This window comes from Clavelina lepadiformis, chromosome 4 (genome assembly GCF_947623445.1).
Source record: "Clavelina lepadiformis chromosome 4, kaClaLepa1.1, whole genome shotgun sequence".
In the NCBI taxonomy this organism is placed as follows: Eukaryota; Metazoa; Chordata; class Ascidiacea; order Aplousobranchia; family Clavelinidae; genus Clavelina; species Clavelina lepadiformis.
This window is the reverse complement of record NC_135243.1, coordinates 19756409-19777045: the sequence shown is the minus strand read 5'-3', so window position 1 is coordinate 19777045 and position 20637 is coordinate 19756409. Positions and strand designations below refer to the sequence as shown.

At 36.7% G+C, this 20637-nt stretch overlaps 2 protein-coding genes across 3 annotated transcripts; one reads left to right on the top strand and one right to left on the bottom strand.

Moving 5' to 3' along the window:
- Positions 1–8948: 8948 nt before the first annotated feature.
- Positions 8949–13692, bottom strand: LOC143452903 (heparan sulfate glucosamine 3-O-sulfotransferase 1-like). 2 transcript variants are annotated; one of them, XM_076954044.1, is made up of 6 exons: positions 13087–13692; positions 11372–11501; positions 11150–11280; positions 10892–11067; positions 10565–10739; positions 8949–9682 (listed from the first exon to the last, which is right to left on the bottom strand). In XM_076954044.1, exons 2-6 carry the CDS (start codon positions 11487–11489, stop codon positions 9128–9130), a joined length of 1155 nt encoding a protein of 384 aa, XP_076810159.1. In that variant the 5' UTR covers positions 11490–11501; positions 13087–13692; the 3' UTR covers positions 8949–9127. The 2 variants fall into 2 exon arrangements, with proteins under 2 accessions (XP_076810159.1, XP_076810157.1); XM_076954042.1 differs by lacking the exon at positions 13087–13692 and adding an exon at positions 12506–13039.
- A 3552-nt stretch (positions 13693–17244) lies between these two features.
- Positions 17245–18682, top strand: LOC143452414 (uncharacterized). The gene is made up of 4 exons (XM_076953375.1): positions 17245–17468; positions 17576–17746; positions 17931–18077; positions 18304–18682. The coding sequence occupies exons 1-4, from the start codon at positions 17357–17359 to the stop codon at positions 18471–18473; spliced, it is 600 nt and encodes a 199-aa protein (XP_076809490.1). The 5' UTR covers positions 17245–17356; the 3' UTR covers positions 18474–18682.
- Positions 18683–20637: the final 1955 nt, after the last annotated feature.

The window sequence follows — 20637 nt, the reverse complement described above, 5'->3', positions numbered from 1 at the left end:
AAGACGCTGAAACGTTTCTCTTGGACGTAACAGTGACGATCCAGCATGGTCAATCTTGCTGCAAGCTGCTCCGCGTGCTCACCTGCAAGCACATGGTACACATGGTTCTCTGCAATCGGAGCTTATCTCTAGCTTAACTGACAGGTGAAGCAGGCTATATCAGGCCCCATAAGAAGCGTTTATGCAACCCTCCATTTTCAACTTTATCTATACCCATGGTTTATCGAACACAGTATTGTCCAACAGCTCCCACGTGAACGACTTAGCGATTGTTTGTTATAAAAGAAAATAGGTAAAAGTGACCAGGAGTAGGCGCCAACTTTGCCAAAGCATGACTACAGTACTTTATCGGCTACCTCAAAAATGAAAACTGAAACTCAACAAAAACCAAGATGGCGTCGACAGCCTATCACCCTAATAACAAGAAAACCAAATTTGACCGATCACAAGTATATCGGGGTAACATTTGACGGTTCTTTCACGTACCGGCGACGCAATGAATCAGTACACAAGAAACTTACTTCTCGTGCTGTTTCAAAGGAGGAATCGAGAAGAGTGAAAGGAAGAGTTAAGGAGTGTAGGCTTAAGCTTCTTACCACTCGTACAGCAGCCTCGGATTTAGTCTATTAGGCCTATAGCAGGGTTGCCATCGTTCTCAACTCAAAAATAAGGACGACTAGGAAATGAAAGACGAATACCGCCTTAAACAGTGCACAACAGGAGAAAGCAACCAATGTTCCTAAAAAAGGAATAACAAAACACTATCTGCATGTTCTTAATTTTGGTATCTCTTTGGTACAAAATGGTATACTAAATATGTCAAAATGCCCAAAATACGAACCTCTGCTCTAAAAATAAGACAAAAATAAGGACGCAATTAAAAATAAGGACATTTCTTAGAAAAAAGGACAAACATATTTTCTAAGACAGGGACCTTTAAAATAAGCACAAATCTTAGAAATAAGGAGGGTATGGCAACCCTACTATGCTATGCACTGCACAACTGTTCGGTGTTTACAGTAGCCTACCCACACCAATGAAATCGACATTGTCATAAACAACGTCTAACGTACTGTGGCTTAATATCTGTATGTACACCTTTGCAGAAATTTCTCATCCTGCTGGGTTGTGCTATCTGCTCTACTCAAAGCATTTTGCCTCAGCGAATACAGTATGCTTTCCCAGCATCTAGGATCGAGACACTCATTTTTACAGGCGGCACTACAAACGGTTAGAGCGAAAAAAAATACAAGCATCAATACGGCTCGTTGGACAGAACAAAAATGGAGCACATAGTGTCATAGTTGCAGTAAAGTAGTGCCAAACTTTGCAACTTTAGCACCGACGCCAACTTTCATAGAACTTAGGCTGCTCAGGACGGTCAGGGTGCAACCTAACTGTAAGCAAATAGATATCTTTCGCCTTTCCGTTAAACTTTATTCAAATGAGAACTGGCAAACACTGTAATGGTGTAGCTTTAACCGCTTGTAATGATGGCACCGTTTTGGCTGCCACTATTTCACCGGGAAAAATTGGGCGTTCAAAGCTATTTTTCACAGTTTTTGCTAACTTCACTTAACTGTTATAACACAGTAACCTGCATGAACAGAACCGAAATCTTCCTTCCAATATAAATCAAACTCCAATAAAACCTTAAATAGCTAAAATTAACGTTTTGCGTAGCCATTTTCTTAAATTAACCGGCTAACTTCAACAACAGGCTGCGTGACCGACATACGGTAAAATAGTCACTTCGCTTTATTGTTTGTCAAAAACGCGGTATGGACAAAAATTCAATCCAATTAGCATGCGTTAATGAACGGGAATAGGTGAAGAAGCCGAAATGACTACTAGAAACAAAATTAAGTAGATTGAGTTAAGTAGAATTAAGATTGCTGGTGACAACTAGCACGGCCAGTAAACGCATGTTTTTAAATGCATGTGATATCTTAATTCACGACGCAGTGCTAGTGCGGTTGCTGGACTCATGTCTCATTATCTAGCTTGGTTTGCTGAATAACAACGCCATTATATGCATTAAAGCAATACCTAAAAAAGATTTATTTAAAAATGTTTGCAACTTTACCATACTATTTTCTTTTAAAGGTAAATACTATAAAAATAAGTCACATATTAAACCCGAAAATAGTGAAAAAACATTTTACAAAACACAACAATTATGTGTATATAACAATGGAATAAGCACAAAACAGAACAGGCCGAGAAAAGAAAACTTGTTTGCAAGAAATTGTTAACAGCGACTTTACAACAGTTTTAAACAGAAATCTCGTTGCATATTATCATTGTGATCGGTACAACAAGGTTCACCACATTCATTTCACACATCTGCAGTTTTTTTTCAATAGTTGGTGAGCAGATGTGTCTTTTCTTCACTCTACTTTATTTTTCCGCCTTGGTATCGAGAGCCTTCAATATTCACAACAAAGTGGCTAAGCCCGAGCTCCATATAATGGAATCACCCTGTGTGCCAGTGACTACGCACTGTACGTATGTGCGATTGTGCGTACCATGTTTCGGTTGTGTTCTCTGAACTTCCTGAAACACGAACATAGAGATAACAAACCTGGTTTTACCTTCCTTTTATCGTAACGTAAATTGGCGCCAGGATATCACAGTCATTTGGTTGTAATTATAGATTTCGCTATTGCTGCTCAGTTTGTTGTACCCCCTATCCTCTTTTCGACTGGGATATAAAATAGAAGATTTTCTAGAGATATTTGATTCATGCTGCGCTAGTATGAAGGCCACTAATGAGTGGAACAAATAGTTATTTCATTTGTATATTGATAAAGACTTTTTATGGGAAATAGCTAATGGCGACCTTTGCTCTGAGCTATGAAGAAATTGTCGAACGTGCTAGAAGCCTGTCTAACAGTAATGGACGCACAATTCGGGCACGAGATGAACTATACGGCCGGTTGTAACTGCGGCAAAAAAGCGAAAACATTTCGTATATGAGATTAAAAATCTAGTGAACCTTGCTCAACTTAAGTCCGAAGATAAGGATCGGAAAATGAACTGCCGTATTTAACATTGTTAAAGGTTCTGCAAGACGGCACTTAAGCGCAGACGATTGAAACCGAATTACGTGGAAGTCTAAATTTTTACAAGGCTGCTCGTTTAGTTACGACGGCCGACAGCGAGGGCAGCAATACTTTACCTGTTAACAGTACAGCGAGAATGGAACCAACCTGCATCATGGTCGACGAAATTCGAGCTACCTCCAAGGATTTCACAACAACCATGCGGGATATAATGCATCAACAGCAAACCCGTTTTCAGAGATTTGAAGAGACGGTCCCCAGTTTTCGACAGGACATGATCGATGTTAGGAGTGAGGTGACCGATCCTGCGCAAACTCGCGTCCCGCAACGTAAGTAACGTACCTGTTTTTCATGTGGTGATGCGCAACATATTCGACGTACTTGTACCCCATTGAAAGATAAAGGTGAACACGTTAACTCACCTCCTGCATGTCGTCTCGATCAAAGATGACGAGATTCCACGACAAGATGCTGCCACCACGAGTCGAATAGCGTTTAACGGCAACATACAAGACCACCTTAAGTTATTAACTGCCGGATGCTTCTGGGTCGATCATTTAATGAGTTACGCCAGGTACAGGAGCAGGATTCTCGGATAGTCCCAGATTTCGAATGGATTAAACAGGGAAAAGCTCCTATCCAAAGGTCGCTTCGACAAGTTTCTCAGATGCCCTGACGATCTGGCATCGAATTTTTCCAGTTAATTCTGCTGAATGGTGCTCTTCATAAGCAAGTTACGAGGACTTCACAGCCTGGCGAACGTGTACCTCAGTTGGTGACACCACGCGTCCTAGTTTCGGATATTTTGAAAAGAAATCATGTCGACGCTGACGGACGAGCACACTTGGGTATTGCTAAAACTCGTGCGAAAGTTGCAGAAAAGTTCTTTTGGCCCGGGTGGCGACAAGACGTTACAAACCATTGCCGTTCTAGTGATCTTTGGTTACGATATAAGAAATAAATCACCAAATTGCGTCCAGGTTTGATGCCATTAACGGAGTTCCAGCCGTTTTAGCTTATCGAGATTGATATCATAGGCCCTTTACCTCTCGTGGCCTTTAGTTTTCAGTACAGGTTAACGGCCCTTGATAACTCAAAAAGAAAGTGAAATTTCTAGTGTCCTTTACCATCGTTGGTTGACGGTGCATGACGCATCTGCAGTATTAGCGCCCAGGGGGCGAAATTCGAAGACCATCTTTTCAAAGGCTTGCTCAAACTTATGAGATGCGAAAAAACACATACCAAGTCTAAACTTCCCTCTGGAAATGGTGGAGTCTAGGGGAATAATCTGACCTTTTTCCATGCTGTGGTCTTATATCCAGGAAGATCGTAAGTGCTGGGATGAACCTTTGTCTGCGCTTGTGGCTTCCTGCAATGCTTCTATTCATGAAAGCACCGGTGTGTCACCACACTGCCTCCTTTACGGAAGGCCACTCTGTTTACTGTTGGACCTTTCGAGAGCAGGTTCACCGAACGACCTTCACTTCACAATCTCCAGCAGGTGAAGGACCAGTGGAGATACCTCAAGTCCGGTTGGAGCGAATTGCCAGACGCTGCTGCTTCAGTGACCACGGCGTGTGCAAAAGCAGACACGGTCCTACCCTGGCGTTGAATAAGGCCCAGGAGTGACTTTTTTCCGGGGGTGTGAAACCCGCATTCTGGAACATTGACAACGATGACGTGACGGGAAACATCACGGCGGGAAGGATTCTTTTGTACATTTTAACAATTTAAATTATGTTTTTAGGTTTGCCGTTCTCACCTTTGTTTTAGCCTTCGACACTCTTGCCTGTTTAAGATTGAGTTTGTGCACCGCACAAAGTTTGAACGTTCCCCATCTTTACGTCACTGATCACTACATTCCCAGCCATCCAGATTGCTGTGTTGACCTTTATATTCAAACTAGCATTGGTCAGAAAGGGAGAGGGATGTTTTAGTTTCTTCTGACGTAGAGCGTTTTGTTGTCACGGCAACCTCTCTAGACTGCAATTTACTTATGTGTTGGTTATGTCTTATTATTATTATTTGTCATGTCCTATATGTAATAGCCGCGACCCTATTGTTTGTAGTTATGTCCACCCGCTTCTCTTTATAACTGATAGTTTTACTGCTGAGTTTCTACCGTTGTTTTTGTTAAGCCTCTGGTGTCACGTCTGGCCGTTACAGTGATACCTATCGTTACATTACGTTTTAAAAAGCTTTTCACTTGGGATATTTTCAGGCTGTCGCCGTGCTGGTTTCAGTGTTATATTCATCGCTACTGATTGGATTCACATTTATCGCAAATAGGCTAGGTTACTTTGTTCTTTTTGATTGACTTATTAAGCCTAAAATCTAAGAAATCAACAAAGGTTTTATTGCTTTATAATTACTTAATGATTACAACATATTTTTGAATAATACATACAACATATCAAACAAATCGTTCGCTTCGTTACAATCACAATTATTTTGCGCGGTGTAACAGCGGTTACTTAACACCTGTACAGCAAGTGAGATGCGATGTTGATATAAAAGCAATGTAACGTTGTAACGGACACTTAGTTTACGAAAAAACTTTGCTGCTCTTACAAAACCTAAAAAACGGGTTATCCGGCGTTACAAAATCACCCAAAGCAATTTGCCAGCTACTATTCTTAAACATTTGAGAATGCGATTCATTTCTAGTCATTTTTAGCTGTTTTGAGGCGTCAAAGGGCAAGTTTTTTGCACTATTTTGAGCGTTAGCAAAAGCGAAAATTAGACAGGGCTTTCAAAGAATTTCAAACCCCTCAGCACAATAATAAACGCCCCTGGACGCAAGGTTGTTATGTCGAGCACATCACAAATTGTATCATTACTGGAACAAAATAATTTAGTGCGTACCTTTGGAAAAAATTCTACGGGTGCCCCTGATACAGCGAGTATAAGATCGTTACACCCATTTGTGCTAGCACCACCAACCTTACTGGCTCGTGCCATTAATTCCAAAACTGGACCCAGAACACCTGGGTTACAAAATAAAGCAATAACCTCAATAAGCAATCCTGTCTCCACGCTTTTATAACCAACATCTGCACCATCCAGAGTATAACTCAAAGAACTTCTTTGGAGCAGGCTAAATCGTTTTGGAATCTGCGTAAAACGGTTTAAATCTCACCTGCATATTTACTCATTAATTATTAGAGTCTGTCAGATTTTGTCTTCCGCCGTTGTAGTGCAGAGAAACAGTGTTCTGCACATCACTATATCCCCGCAACAATTGCTTCCTGTCCGGCAGGGTTGGTCTGACAAAAATCGATAAAGATACCAGTAGGTGGTTTTTAAAAGTGTGTTCTGACATCTGAACTCCTCGTCCAGCCGACGATGACCACATCAAAAATAAAAAGTGAAAACAAACATGATAAATAAGAGTTACTATTTTTTACGAGTAACCTGCTTGTATTCCTAACTGGGTCGCTGGAGAGGCTCTATATTCAAAAAAATGACCTATATTTATTAAGGAAATAAATGTATACTTATTCAGCATTGTTTCAAAAATTCGCGAAGGAAAACAGAGTTTTTCCTTTTATTGAAGGCCACGTTTTAGCTATTTGCTGCTAGCATGCGACGAGAGAAACAAGCATTTAAAACAGAAAAGTTTTAGACTGTTTTACTGAATCCTTGCGATGCAAATGATTGAGATAGGAGATTCGTGAAACACGTACAATGAAATGTACTTTAGCTTAACCAGTTATTAACCAGCCTGCATTTGTTAACAGCATGGCCTTATTTTTAACACACAGTGATTTAACTGAATATACCCAAACCGTATGTATAATAAGGCCCAATTTCCTAAAATAACAAGCTACACGAAAAAATCGCGACACAGGCTTGTTTCATCTGCATCTGAAACTGTATAAAAGCACCGTGAATCTAAGCATCAATGTAGCTGTTTGTGCTCGTTAACAATGGAATTTTTATGAGCACAACTGTTCTGTCAACCTTCACAATTTAACCACCGACGCCGAACTCCACCTCACCAAACTTTCTTTGCTTAGAAGGGCCTGTGTATAGTGTAAGCTCCTGCATAACGGTATCGGGTAACGGTATCGGCATAACGGTATTTTTGCTCAACTCTGTAAAACCGGAAAGTGGCAAACCCCGCGGATTGTGGGTGAGTGGGCGCGTACACTGAAACCCCTATTGCACCCACCTTTCAATACCTATCATGCTTTCCAGGAAAACAACGCCAGCGAGTTTAGGGTAAAGGCACGATGTAGAGCAGGGGTGACGAACCTATTCGCAGTCGCGGGCCACTTTGTCAGTTACTGCCGAGTAAGCGGGACGCACAACTTTCTAGTAACCTGTAACATTTTGCATATTACTTAGCACTTACTTTAGCAGGTTTTTAGCTGTTTTCGCGACCGCAAAAAAACACATCCATTGAGTGCGGAACAATGATGCACTCTGGACATGTATTCCTGGTGGTTTGCTAGTATACATAATACATGACCAGACTAATATATATACCCAGTGCCCAGCATAACCTAATGTACTTACTGTTAACTCGCCTCCCGCGTTGGTCAGTTTTGCTCAACACTTCACAAATGAGGATCCGAAAACTCTGTCGCGCCCTTAAAATATAAACTTTCACAAAAATCAGAAAAACAAAAACTGGAATCATATTTTCACTTTTTTTAAATATGGTAAGCTTCTACTGCATAAATTCGTACACTCATTTATTTAGCATTATCGTCAAGGCAAAGGGAAAGTTGTCACAAAAATGTTTCTGAGATGGCTAAAGTACCAGCCATCTTTCTTTACATGTTACTAATTAAAAAGAAGCATTTTTTTAAGGATAGCTTGGTTTTTTTTATTTACATATTTATCAAGAGCAGCAAAACAGAATACTTTAGTCTCCGACAAAAAGGAATTACTTGATATTTGCTTCCTTGTAGAATAAGCTTTGTTGGAATAATGCTCATTAAATGTTCCCTCTGTATTATGATCCGGTCGATTGAAAATTTTTTGTCAGCTTTCCTGTGACATTTCACAGTTTTCCAAATGGAAGCCTGGGGCAAGTTGTCAGAGCCAGTTTTTATTTTATTCGTTAGTAAAGGCTGTTAAGTATCCAAACATTATATCGTTGTGCAAAGGCCTACTGTACTTAGTAATAGAGTAAGACGCATATAACTAAAACCTTTTTGTCTTAAGTAAGATTAATATGTAAAACCTGCCTATTCTATCGAATTGTCATGTTCACATTTGCATAGGTTACGCAAAAGAAAATGCTTGCAAAACGTTTGTCTTTTGAATAACTAACTAATTACCCCAATGAGTGTGACAACATGCTCCTGCCACTTGTAGGAAATGTTTTTAATAAAATAGACTTGCATGGTATAATTAAGTCAATTTGTTTCTCAATGCCGCTACTTTCAAATTCTCAAACTTTGGCAAAATGGTGATGGTGATAGACCTTATGCGTCTAGATTCGCGACACGCACTCGTTCAGACTGTGACCAACCTATAAAGATCTGCTGTGCTGTAAAGATACTTATTCAATGGATATACTCGCCAATGGTTCTTTCAAATGTTTAGATGTACAGCATATGCCCGCTATGCTTGCCAGCAGCGACCACTGGTGTCGATTAATTGACAAAGAGATCTTGAAATTTTATCACCGTAATCCCATCCTTATAGCTTGCGTGTCCTCATCTTATTAAAGCATTTTAATGTTTAACTCTAGTGAAGAAATGACGTGGCTCCCTCATCTTTGGCCATGCGGCCATAGCAACTAACGAAAAACTGTGGTGTCACAACTCTCTTCGTATTTACATCAGCAACAATATTAATTCTGCATGTTCTACACCGCATCGTCAACATTAAGACTATTTCAAAATAAGAAAAAAGTGTCGGTTACTATTAGGTTTAAAACTGTTTTATTTATCCAGCAAAAACCGGAATAATTTTTATACATATAAGCGGAAGAAGTATAAATGAAATGTAAATAAAACGAGTTACACATTTATTTGCAAACTGTCAAATAAAAACCAATACTGTAAACTTTATAATTTAGAATTAACTCCAAAATAAACTTAAATTCAGCCCCATTTTAATCTTCGACCAATCATAGAAAACAACGCTTCGTTGTGGCTTTCATAAAAGTACTTTAATTCGCTTATAGATACATGGTTTAAGCTTTTATTTCCATTTCTGGTGCGTTGTTTCGGACCTTTTAAGCATACGAGGTTATCATTATTTGTCCAGTCTTTGTAGCAAAAGAATCCCGTCTCCGGATCTCTGACATAGTCTTCTTTCAACAAAACTTTCGGCAAACCGACAAACTCTTGAACATCTTCAACAACAGATCCAGGATCATTGAACAAATCCTCCCCATCAATTACCATCAAGTTGCTTTGATCATAATGCTGAAACCATCGTTTTAGATGTAGCGCGTACAGTCCTGTGGTTATGATTCCTGTCAGGAAGTCAGTTTTGTGATAATACAACAACTGCTGACTTTTTGCAAGAGCTTCTTTCTCATCCCATTTTCCAATGTATCGATTCACTATTGGAAGGTATTTAGCAACGTACTCGTCGGCATTTTGGAAATATTTTATTTTCGGATGTTTTCCACGCTTCTTATAGATAGCAACCTAAAGTTGATTTTCATGAAAAGCAGTTCACAGATAAGGATTCAAAATGACTTCTAAAAACTACTAGAAGTGTACACGTGTAGATCAATGTACAGTAGGTACAGTATCATCTTTGTATTACCTTACAATATACGTGCACACCAAAATCGGTCAAAATACATAGAGTATATAGACTAACACAAAATTCCTAAAGTAAGAGACAAGTCCATAAACATTTTGGCCTTAAAATCAAAGAATATTTGCCAGTCAGTATACATGAGAAAGGATTTTTAATAATACGTAGTGGTTAGGCAGTTATCACCGAAAGTTTGGCCCATTTTATGACGCAGATCGAGGATTTTATGACGTCACCAAATTAAAAACAGCATGCTTGACGTCTGAGGTTTCAATTAGCCGTGGTAGCAGTGTTAGGCTAACTAACGCCGTTTTGAAGGAATACGACTCTACAGGTACGTAGCAGGAAATTGTTATCTTCAGCATAGGAATGTCACAGAAAACAGTACATGTACTGGTCAAGTATTCTTCACCTTGAGAGGTTACCGGTATCGGTCTAGGTTACAGCCAAAGCTGAAGTTGTTCAGGTGTATCTTAGCATCTACAATCAACAGCACAAATGCACGCACAATAATCATGTCTATTGTTTTTATATTGTAACGTAATAAGAGACGCCGTTTATGTTTGATTGCGTTTTTTGACACTTACTTACTATTAAACTGTCAAACCGTTTGACAAAGTAAAATCTCACTCCAGTATACTCAGTTACTCACTGCTATTTACTCGTTGATTTAAGACCAACTTGCTTATTGGATTCGCTCCCACTGGAAGCATTTATAGTGTATACGTTATTGCACCGAAAGAATTGCTTGTATTAATTCAACTTACGTGCTGCTCGAAATCTGACAAAACCCGAGCGACCGGTTCACACAAAATTAATAAAATTTTCGCTTCAGGGACAACTTTTTTGATCATGGCGGGAATTGCATAAGGTGGAAATGAGAAGTATGCAGGAGATTTTTCAAACACGTATGCATGAGGTTCGGCAAGTGGAAGTTTATCGCTATAAATACATAAGGTTAAAGTATAATATGAGGTTACTTTGACGATTCTATTAAGTCAGTTAATCGATTATTTACGAAATGCTTCTGAAATCCATTAGACATGTATTGGTCACTTAAATATTACTTTGGTGTTAAATGTAAAGCCACTTACAGGTATATGTGAAGATTTTCTGCCCTGTCAGCTCCTGGGACAAAATCAAAGTATTGAGCTTCCACGTTAGAAGAGGCTCGAATGAATGGGTGATGATCTAGAAATTGATACAAGGCGCCTGTTCCACATTTTTCCACGCCAATCCCAATAATTCTTGGCAAGTACTTTGCCAGTGTCTGGTAACATGACATGCTGACGAATATAGCTTTCTTGTATAAAATGGTTTTAAATCTACATAATTTTATTAATTAATAACACCTTATTTTCACACGATTCTACAAGTTGTTTCCATAAATGACGCTTTGCTTGTTCTCGTACGTTATCTTCTTCTTTTCTTTGTGCCCGTTCCTTAATTTCTGGATTTTTGTGGATTTGAAACGACTCGACATCTTCAAAAATAATTAGTTCTGTTCAGATTTAATTCATTCTTATTACAGTTGCTAAGTCAACTTAACACCTGAGCCGAATGCAAAACGTTACCAATCCTGATGATTCCATTTTCAATTTGAGTCAAACCATGTTCCATTATTACATAACATACTGATAAAAGTACAATGAAAGGCAAAACAGCAATCGTTATCCGCAAACTTGAGACCATAATATTGAAATCCTATTAAAAAGCAAGAAACGTTTAACACTTGACAGGCTACACTTCAGGAAAATTGCAATTAAAATAAATACCCTTGCACACACGTAAACACAATTACAGTATATTGAGTATGCCATATATACTTTGCCTATGCTTTTTTATTGAATTAGAAATACTAACGAAATATTATTTTTTAAACAATGGTTTAGTGTTCAAGTAGATCTATTACGTCATGAGTGACACTTTTGGTTACAAATTTTATTGCCACTCTTCCACTGGAAAAACTCGAATCTCTATTATTCCAACGAAAATTCTTTTTTAAGCAATCACATTGATCGCCGGTTTGTCGCTTTAACTTAATTAGACCTTTACCTTATATTTATTTATATTCTTTTTTCTCATCTACCTGACTAACTTAATAACGACCACTGAAATATAATATTTTAAATGAAAGTCGCTTGCTGCAGACTTACATCAGAAATAAAAACATATTGAACACAAAAATATTTGCACTCTACGCGTTATCAGTGTATTAACGTAATACCATATCATAAGAATATGCATTGGGAAAATAAACGGTGTATAGTATTAATTACCACCGCGAGCGTTTTGCCTACGATGGACTTACGCGATGCTTGTACAAACACGTTAACAATTTTGAACTTTCTCTATAGCCATAAGCCCATAACCACATGACCAAACGATATATGTAGTAGGCTGCAAACATTACGAGCACTTTGCGTGTAAGAAAACTGTATATTTGGGTTTGAGCTAAGATGGTTACGTTGTCGTGACTGATAAGGACCTACGATGAAGTAAATCTGCTCGTTTCGACATACACATAATTGTGACTTGCCCACATTTAAACTTTCATTACAAGCATTGCAAAACTAATTTGTAACAACGTTTCTTGAATACTATAGTACTTTTACTACTGGACTTTTACTGTAGTACTGCTGTACTAAAATAGCAACTACACAAGAGAAAACTAAAAGGACGTAGAAATTAATGACGTATACACTTACCTTATAATAACTAACTATAATAACCTTACATGACCTTTCTGTAACATCTAGTTCCAGCTTCCAGGAATTTTCTGTAATTACCGTATCCAACACTACCGAGTCATAGAAGATATTGTTTTATATTGTTTACAATCCAAGACTCACATAAAACAAACAATGGGTTTTAGGGAAATATTTTAAACCGCTTTTCCCTGGACTATTTTGTTAGTATTTTCTTTTCTAAAACATTGCTATTTACCAAATATATATATTGCTCTGTGAAAGTAAAAGACAATATCATAATTCTTCATCAAAATTTAAGTCTTTTAACGCGGAAACGTTATATTCTTTCTTATTAACATAACATAATTACATAAGTATTTTGTACAATTTCTAAAACTTTGTTGTTGATTACACAAAATCTATTTAAGCGATTGGCTAGAAATAGCAAAACGACTTCTGTACTGCCCATAATTAAAATAGCAAGTACACGAGAAGTAATACGGCCTAGACATGAATGACGTATGTACTTCCCTTACAAAAACTGGGTGTTTCGTAATTGTACCAATCTAGAAAAACTGGTTTTGGTTAAAGAGCCTCACCTCGTGTCCTCGCGCTTTTATGGTTCTACCACGTTTCTTCAATTTATTTAGAAGCAATGAAAATTAGGTGACATGCAAAACATGAAACATCTTTGTCAGAAATAGATTGAATGAAATACCTAGTTCAGACAGGTGTAAAATCTTTTCCTACACTTTTACCTTGCAATCGATAGTTTATCTGCTATGCAGCTGCTATTTTCAGCTCCTACACTCTGTCGCTACATGTACTACTATTTTTTCGACCTCATAAGCTGATCAAATGTCGGGACACTATGTACTCAGTGTATACTACTGTATATCCAACAGAAGAAGTGCATCAAAAACTGACTTTACTGTACATGATATCACCGTCATGCTTTTTATGGAAAAGAGTTTAATGTTAATATTTCCAACTTAGGTTGAAAATGAAGTAAATGACTAATCTATAAGAGCACTGCAGTTACAAACCATAGCAATTTTCACTGATTTTCTCGGTACACCTGAAGAAGCTTATGTTTGCGAAAGCTCGTGTCGACAAATAGATAGTTAACCTTCAGAGTGCTAAACTATATCCTGTTTTTTATTTTAGTTTAAAATCTGGTTAACACGGTTCAGATAACATAAACTATAACAACTAAACTTTAAAAACTTTATGTAACTCAGGAAACCACAAAAAATATATGGTGACAGGCCAGTTCACTATTAGCGTTTTTCAACACCATTAAGCTCAAATACAAGTCTACTACTCACAGATATCGATTTCCGAAAATATGACGTGTAGACTGGGGCAGAACTTAAAAGTTGAATGTAAGTTTTTTGCCTAAGGCAAGTTATACGTCATGACAACTTTTTCTGATCTCTTTTGAGCGCGTTGTACAGAATTTCATTCATTGTAACAATATCAACGGCAAATTAATGTTCAGCAAGATTTATGCTTATTTAATGGTTGAGTTTACTATGTATAAATGTTTTATCTTAAAATCTAGTTGTAGAATATTAGTTATATTGCAGTATGTAACAAAGTAAGTTCAAATCTTATCCGAGTATTAGAAATGCGCTTGTAAACTTAACGGCGGCAAGTGATAATTTTGTTGTTTTTCAAAAGGTTCCAAGTCAACACACAGATGACTCAACCCAGGACGATTATTGAGGCATATGGGTCAGAAATTAAGGTTCCTATGATTTCGTTACAATCTTACAGAAGGCTTCAAAAAACCTGTTGGAATTCCCTGGCTAGGGAATTACCCTAGCAGTTGGCGCGTTTCAACGATCCAGATCGCTTACAGAAAGCAGGTTAAAACTGGCATGAAAAATAAGGGAATACGTATTTTTAGGCCCAAGTATCCAACCTTGACGTTATACCTATGTAACGGGAGCTAGAGTGGAACCGACCGATAACCGTCTCAAAAATGCAATTTGTTTATCATTTTAAAAATAATTGTTAAGAATTTTTGTACATCTATAAAAATATTACTTTTATTATTGCAAAGTTGTTAATAAAACAAAAAAACAATAACTGTATCGTTCACACACATTTTCTTACAAGGAAATGGCTGTAGACCTATCATTAAAGTGAGGGGCAAGTCCAAAAACAAGTTGGCTTTAAATCAAAGAGTGGTTGTCAGTAAATATACTTGTGAAAGGAGTTGTATTAGTACGTAGTGGTTATAAGCAGTTATTGCTATCAATACGTGGCAAGAAAACGCGCATTCATTGCTTGATTATAAAGAAGATGGGAGGTCTTAATTTGTCACAATTTAAAAAAAATAAGGATGACTCAGGTATTTGGATCAATTATACATAAAATGTTTGTAGTGACAGACAAGTAAAGAATAATAGGTATAATTATAGAGTACTTAAGTGTATAACAGGAACATTTTGTATTAAATAGATGTAGGCCTATCATTAAAGTAAGGGGCAAGTCCAAAAACAAGTTGGCTTTAAATAACTCTAAATTAGCTAACCACTGGTGTATTTCTTTCGGTTAATGTACATGCTAACCAACAGTCTGTTTAGTCTTGGCTCTAGCCTGGTCCGATACCGGTAACTGCAGTAAACACAAGATTGCTTTTTCAGTTCATGTACTGTCATCTGTGACATTCCTGTGCTGAAAATAAAACATTGCCTGCCACTAATCACTTTCCTATGGGGATGGATTCCATCCAAAACACGTTGGTTAACCTATCACTACCATCATACCTAATACAAACCCCAGTTCTCAAACATATCGTTTTTACATTGTGACATCACCAAGTCCGCCGTCCCGTCATAATAGGAGGCCAAATTTACGATACAATTTTAGCAATAACTGCTTAACCACTACATATTACTAAAACTCTTTTCACCGGTTTATTTACTGACATCTACTCTTGGCTTTAAGACATACAGTAGTTGTTTTTGGACTTGCCCTCACTTCAAGGTGTGTCTATATATCTATTTGTTGTAGAATCAAAAACGGCTTGCTTTGCCCTCCCACATTGACCGCATTTCTATGGATTAAACGTTTACCATTTTCCCTTTATAAAGATAAGCTCAGTAGTTTTTCGTGCTTTGTGTTCCATTATTGTATACGTTATTTTAACGGCACTCATGTCTTTTGCATATCATTGTTTTATTTAGCTGGCTTCAGCTATGGTTTTAAACCGCCTCGCGTAATGTAATCCGCAATCAAGTCTGGCATTTTAGTGCAGTGGTGGGAACGCACCACGGACCAGCTGCAGCCTATACACGAATTGAAATTGAAAAGATACACATTTTCAGACATAAACAAAGTGTAGTTTTGTGGAAATGTTTAAATAAAAAAGGCTCAAAACAGGTTGGCAGCCTGGTTTAAGTTATCGATGGTTTGACAAATAAATAAAAATGCGATGATATTGCAAAGCCTTTCGTAAGTAAATGACTCAGTTCTCTAGGCTGAAATGTACTCTATAACAACACTTTCATTTCAATAATTTTTCTAAATCTAATTCATTTGTACTGGAGAGTAAGAATTACTTAGCGAAGAAGATAAGACCCACCACAAACTTACTTCGAATCGTCATTACGTTGTACAAATGACGTGACTAGGCAGTTGTCAAAGTGAGTAACATACGTCAAACACAATCATCATCGATAGAAGTGGTTAAAGTTGAAATTTAAATTATTATTAGTGAAAATATCGTAGAATTTGGTACACAGAGTTATGCTTGCTAACTTTGCCAAAGACGTCATAAATAAGAAATACATTTTACTTGCGCCTTGCCTGCCGTGACGTTAGAAAATCAAGCGACTTATAACGATATTTTTAATAGACCGGAAGCTTGTAAGGTTAAATCGTGACAAAAAGGTACAAAATTCTGGGACTAATCAAAGCATAGTCACAATAAAGACATATAAAGGAAGTGAAACTCATTTACTATCCTGTAAAATGTTTGGGAAAATTTCTATGGTTGAATATCCTTAAACAGTTGCACAGTTGCACAGTTGCACGCAATCAGTGCGAGGTCAAATGGGTTTTAATTGGATTGAAAATCGCATCCTTCCGGATTACGTTTTAGAAATCCCCTATGGGCAAGAATATGCTTTTATTTTACCGTGCACAAGGTTTACAATCAATTTGCATTACGACATGACGTCATAAGTGCCGGATTGGTTGTCATGCGATAAGTATAATACAAAATGACTAAACAGTTTGTGCTGGGTTGTGAATCGTTCCTTGACAGAGCGGAAGTACTTCGGGAAATCAACCTTTGGTCATTTTTGCGTCATTTCATATGCATGTGGTCTAAATTTAAGGTATAGGTAATTCATCATTTTTTGCTTTTACTGAAATCAACAGTAACCTGAAAATAGAAATAAACTTCTGCATGAAAATATAGCGGACTCACGACGTATGTATCCATTTCCGGTGTTACGCTTATGATTATGATTTACAGAAAATTTTAAAACGCATTCTTAATAAAAAAAAAATAGATAAAACAACCTAGGAGATGACTCAGCACCTAATAAGATCAAAATTAAAACAATACCGGAAACCATGACAATAGAGGAGTATGAAGTTATTTTCTGATTACCATTTGGTTTTCCGCCAAGAATTAACTCTTGACGTCACCATGCTCATCACGTTTTGAGTTTCTCTGATTGAATGGTGGTACGTGTTTGTATGCACGGAGAGGACTATATATATGAAAGCAACATGCTGGAAAGTTATCAGAACAAGCAAGTAGACAACGAAGAAACATCTTGCATCGACAAGAACAGGAAACTTTAAATATTTATTAAAAACCAGAAGACTTCTTTAAATTTCGCCAATATGACAAAGTACTTCTGGATCATCAGCGCCGTTCTGCTGATGGCTGCGAATGAATCTTTTTCGCAAAATGTTATCAGAAATGTTGCGCAGCAGAAACTTGCCGTTTTGTGCAGTAAGTATATGAATATACACTCAGTCAAAACTTTAACAAATAAACTGTAAAATATTCGACATGATGTCTTGTAAATCGATTTACAAATTAACGGCTATACTTTCTAGGAGGAATATGCAAGGACAAAAACCTTTTATGTCCTGTTTTTGCCCTCAATTGCGAAAACAACCCCGGGCTGCAACTTTACTGTGCCAAGACTTGTGGAGTTTGCGACCAATGTCCGAAGGTGTTGAAACCTGGACGTCCTAGAAGTGCAAAGGACGGTGAATGTGAAATGGGTAGGTTAAGACATGGTGTGGGATATTATATAGGTGGATAGATAAACAGCAGTTATTCAATTATTTGACAATATTTTAACTCTATGTATAATTCTTTTTTCATTTTAAGATGAAAGATTTTGATGTAAATCATGAATTTTTGTTGTAAACTATTTGTAAAAAAATCAAACACCTTCGTATCCAGGTTCCTGCAAAGACATTTGGGAGCCGGTTCTTTGTGAGAGATACAAGAAAAGGAATCTTTGCTACGCGGTGGAAGACACTTGCAGAAAAACATGTGATGTGTGTAGAACATGCAAACTGCCGCCACCACCTCCTCCATGCACCCCTGGTAAGCAAAAATCACTCCCAATATTACATCTATCTTATATACATGAACGTGCTATATGTTTAGCAACTTGGTACATACAAACTTACGAATTGCAATCCATCATTAAGTTAACTTTGATTCCCGTGATAATAAATAGTTAAATGTCCAGTTAATTATACTTTCAAAAATATTTTCTTTTTGATAAATGTATGAAATCAAATGCTATATTAAGTATGTTCGAAAACAGATTGTAAAGATACAAATGATTCCTGTGATTATTGGAACAAGCAGAAGTACTGTGATGTCAAAAAGGGATTTCCCGATGTTCGTAACGAGGTTTGCAGACGTACGTGTGGAGTTTGCACTTACTGTCCACCTGAAGAAGAAGGCCTCACGCTTCCACCGAGACCGGAATAACAAAAAAATTCTTACTATCATGTTTATCATTTTACATATCATTGCAAAGTATTTAAGTTCATTAATTGTTTTACATTTATTTATTTATTTATTTTTGAGAAGATTTCATTTATTTCATGAGTGTAAAAAGTTATTTTGTGTCATAATATATTTTGATTATTTCAATTGTTGTATTTGTGTAATATTTTTGTCTTAAATAAAATGCAAAAACAAAACATATTTTGCACTTAAAACGTTATTAATAACTTGGAAATTAGATTTGTTTAAACTTTACAAATATTTAAACCTTTCTTGAAAATAAGAAATAAAATTAGGACAAGTCCATACCTATTATTTTTTTTAAAGAAACGAGTATTTCAAAAAATATTGCAAAAGTTATGAGCTTACAAGTATATCGGTCTCATTAAAAGTACATCAAATTCAAAAGTTATTGAAATCACAGAAAAGGCTGCATTACACCATGGGCTAAACCATGAAATAAACTGCAATGTACTATGGTTGCCACTAGGCATAATAATCATCAAGTATAAAGCACTACTGGTGAATACAGATGCCTTGCCCTGATGAAGTTAACCCGAATAGGTTAATGTAACGTCGGTAGACAATGAAGTTCTGTATTAACCAGTAGTGTCTTAGGTTTGATAAACTGCAGTATGTTAAAAACATTTGAATTTAAATCTAAAACTTACGGAACTTAATTATAGGCTCTAACAGAAGTTTGTAACAAATAATTGTAAATGATGTTGTAAAAGTTTATAAGCGTATAAAATATAGAAATGAACATTTTCTAAAATTTTAAAAAGTTGGTATAGTAAAAGTTAATAGTCATTGTGAGCAAGGTTTAGTTTTACAGATAAACTGTTGTTTTACAAAATATGGCAAGTCAAAACTTAGTATGTCGTTACGTATTTGAATAATTCTGAAACTTTTGATAATTTTGTACAATGCATGAGCACTAACACAAAATTCATAATTAGTAATGATACAAAATTGCAAAACAATTGATAAAAATTCTTTTTATCAAGTTTGGATTTTTATGACTTTGAAATTAAGATGGAGGTCCATTTAAGCAACATGACGTCAAATGGGTTTCCCCAATCCGCTACGTGAAGCTTGCACGCAGAAAGCTTCAAACAAGAAACATGGTGTATAGTGGAAAGCCCCTGACACAAAGAAGGTTTCGTTGCAAAACCAATCTCGATTCAAACTTTTCACTGCGTGATGATAATTTTATATCTTCATGTGCGACCTATCAGTTGCAATTTACCAAACATTTTGGTGGAATTTCGTTGTTTAGTTGAACCTTCAAATGGAAAGTATCATCAAATTGTGCTGATTGCTGCTAACAAGCGATAATCTCTTTTGGAATTCTTACACAAATTTGTAACTTATACTGTTGCTTTTATCATTGTTTTATCATTATGTGTTGTTTTTATGGATGGTGCTAATATTGTGGTCCATTTATAGTGCTACGTGTTATTTGAATTTTCTTGTGAGTTATTTGCCCACCGTTGTAATCAAGTAAACCCTTGTACAGCACACTTTTATGTGCTTCTTTATTCACACAAAGTGTGAGCTCAGTAATGTTCTTATGGACAGTGTTCCTATGGATAGTGTAACTATGGACAGTAACCACGCCAAAAAATATGTGTAGCCTACTTCCTGTAGTTTAACTTATTGCAGTTGGCTACAAAAGCCATTCTCCGTTTACTGAGTTACAATTAAGTCTGACTTGTACTTGGGTGAATGGCAACCATTAGTGAAGTTAGACGACTAAGTACTCTACAACTAACAAAATCAGTATCTTTGTAGAAAACGAAAATATCTGTTATGTTAAGTTTGTTTACGTCTGGGTATGTGATTGGTCAGTTAAAGCTATTCAAAGCACAAAAGATAATAGAGAAGATTACAACTTTTTAATATTTTTTTCGAACACAATAAGAATATCGTTTTTGATATTTGATTTTGTTATTTAAAACTTTCACTTTTACTTCAGCTAAAAGTCACGTTATGGAACATACGTATAAATAGTGGTTTGATGAATATTTTATTACGCGAGTCCTGCTAAAATGTCTCAGGAAAATAATAATATCCAGACAAGAAAATTTGTTCAGCTAAAGTTTGATCTGGATATAGTGAAAAGATCAGCAAATGCGTGTTTTAG

Coding starts and splice junctions, on each gene's coding strand:
- LOC143452903 (XM_076954044.1), bottom strand. CDS start 11,489: ATGGTCTCAAGTTTGCGGATAACGATTGCTGTTTTGCCTTTCATTGTA. Junction 11,281..11,371: donor AAATGGAATCATCAGGATTG/GTAACGTTTTGC, acceptor TTATTTTTGAAG/ATGTCGAGTCGTTTCAAATC. Junction 10,740..10,891: donor GAAAATCTTCACATATACCT/GTAAGTGGCTTT, acceptor ATGTATTTATAG/CGATAAACTTCCACTTGCCG.
- LOC143452414 (XM_076953375.1), top strand. CDS start 17,357: ATGACAAAGTACTTCTGGATCATCAGCGCCGTTCTGCTGATGGCTGCG. Junction 17,469..17,575: donor GAAACTTGCCGTTTTGTGCA/GTAAGTATATGA, acceptor TATACTTTCTAG/GAGGAATATGCAAGGACAAA. Junction 17,747..17,930: donor GGACGGTGAATGTGAAATGG/GTAGGTTAAGAC, acceptor CTTCGTATCCAG/GTTCCTGCAAAGACATTTGG.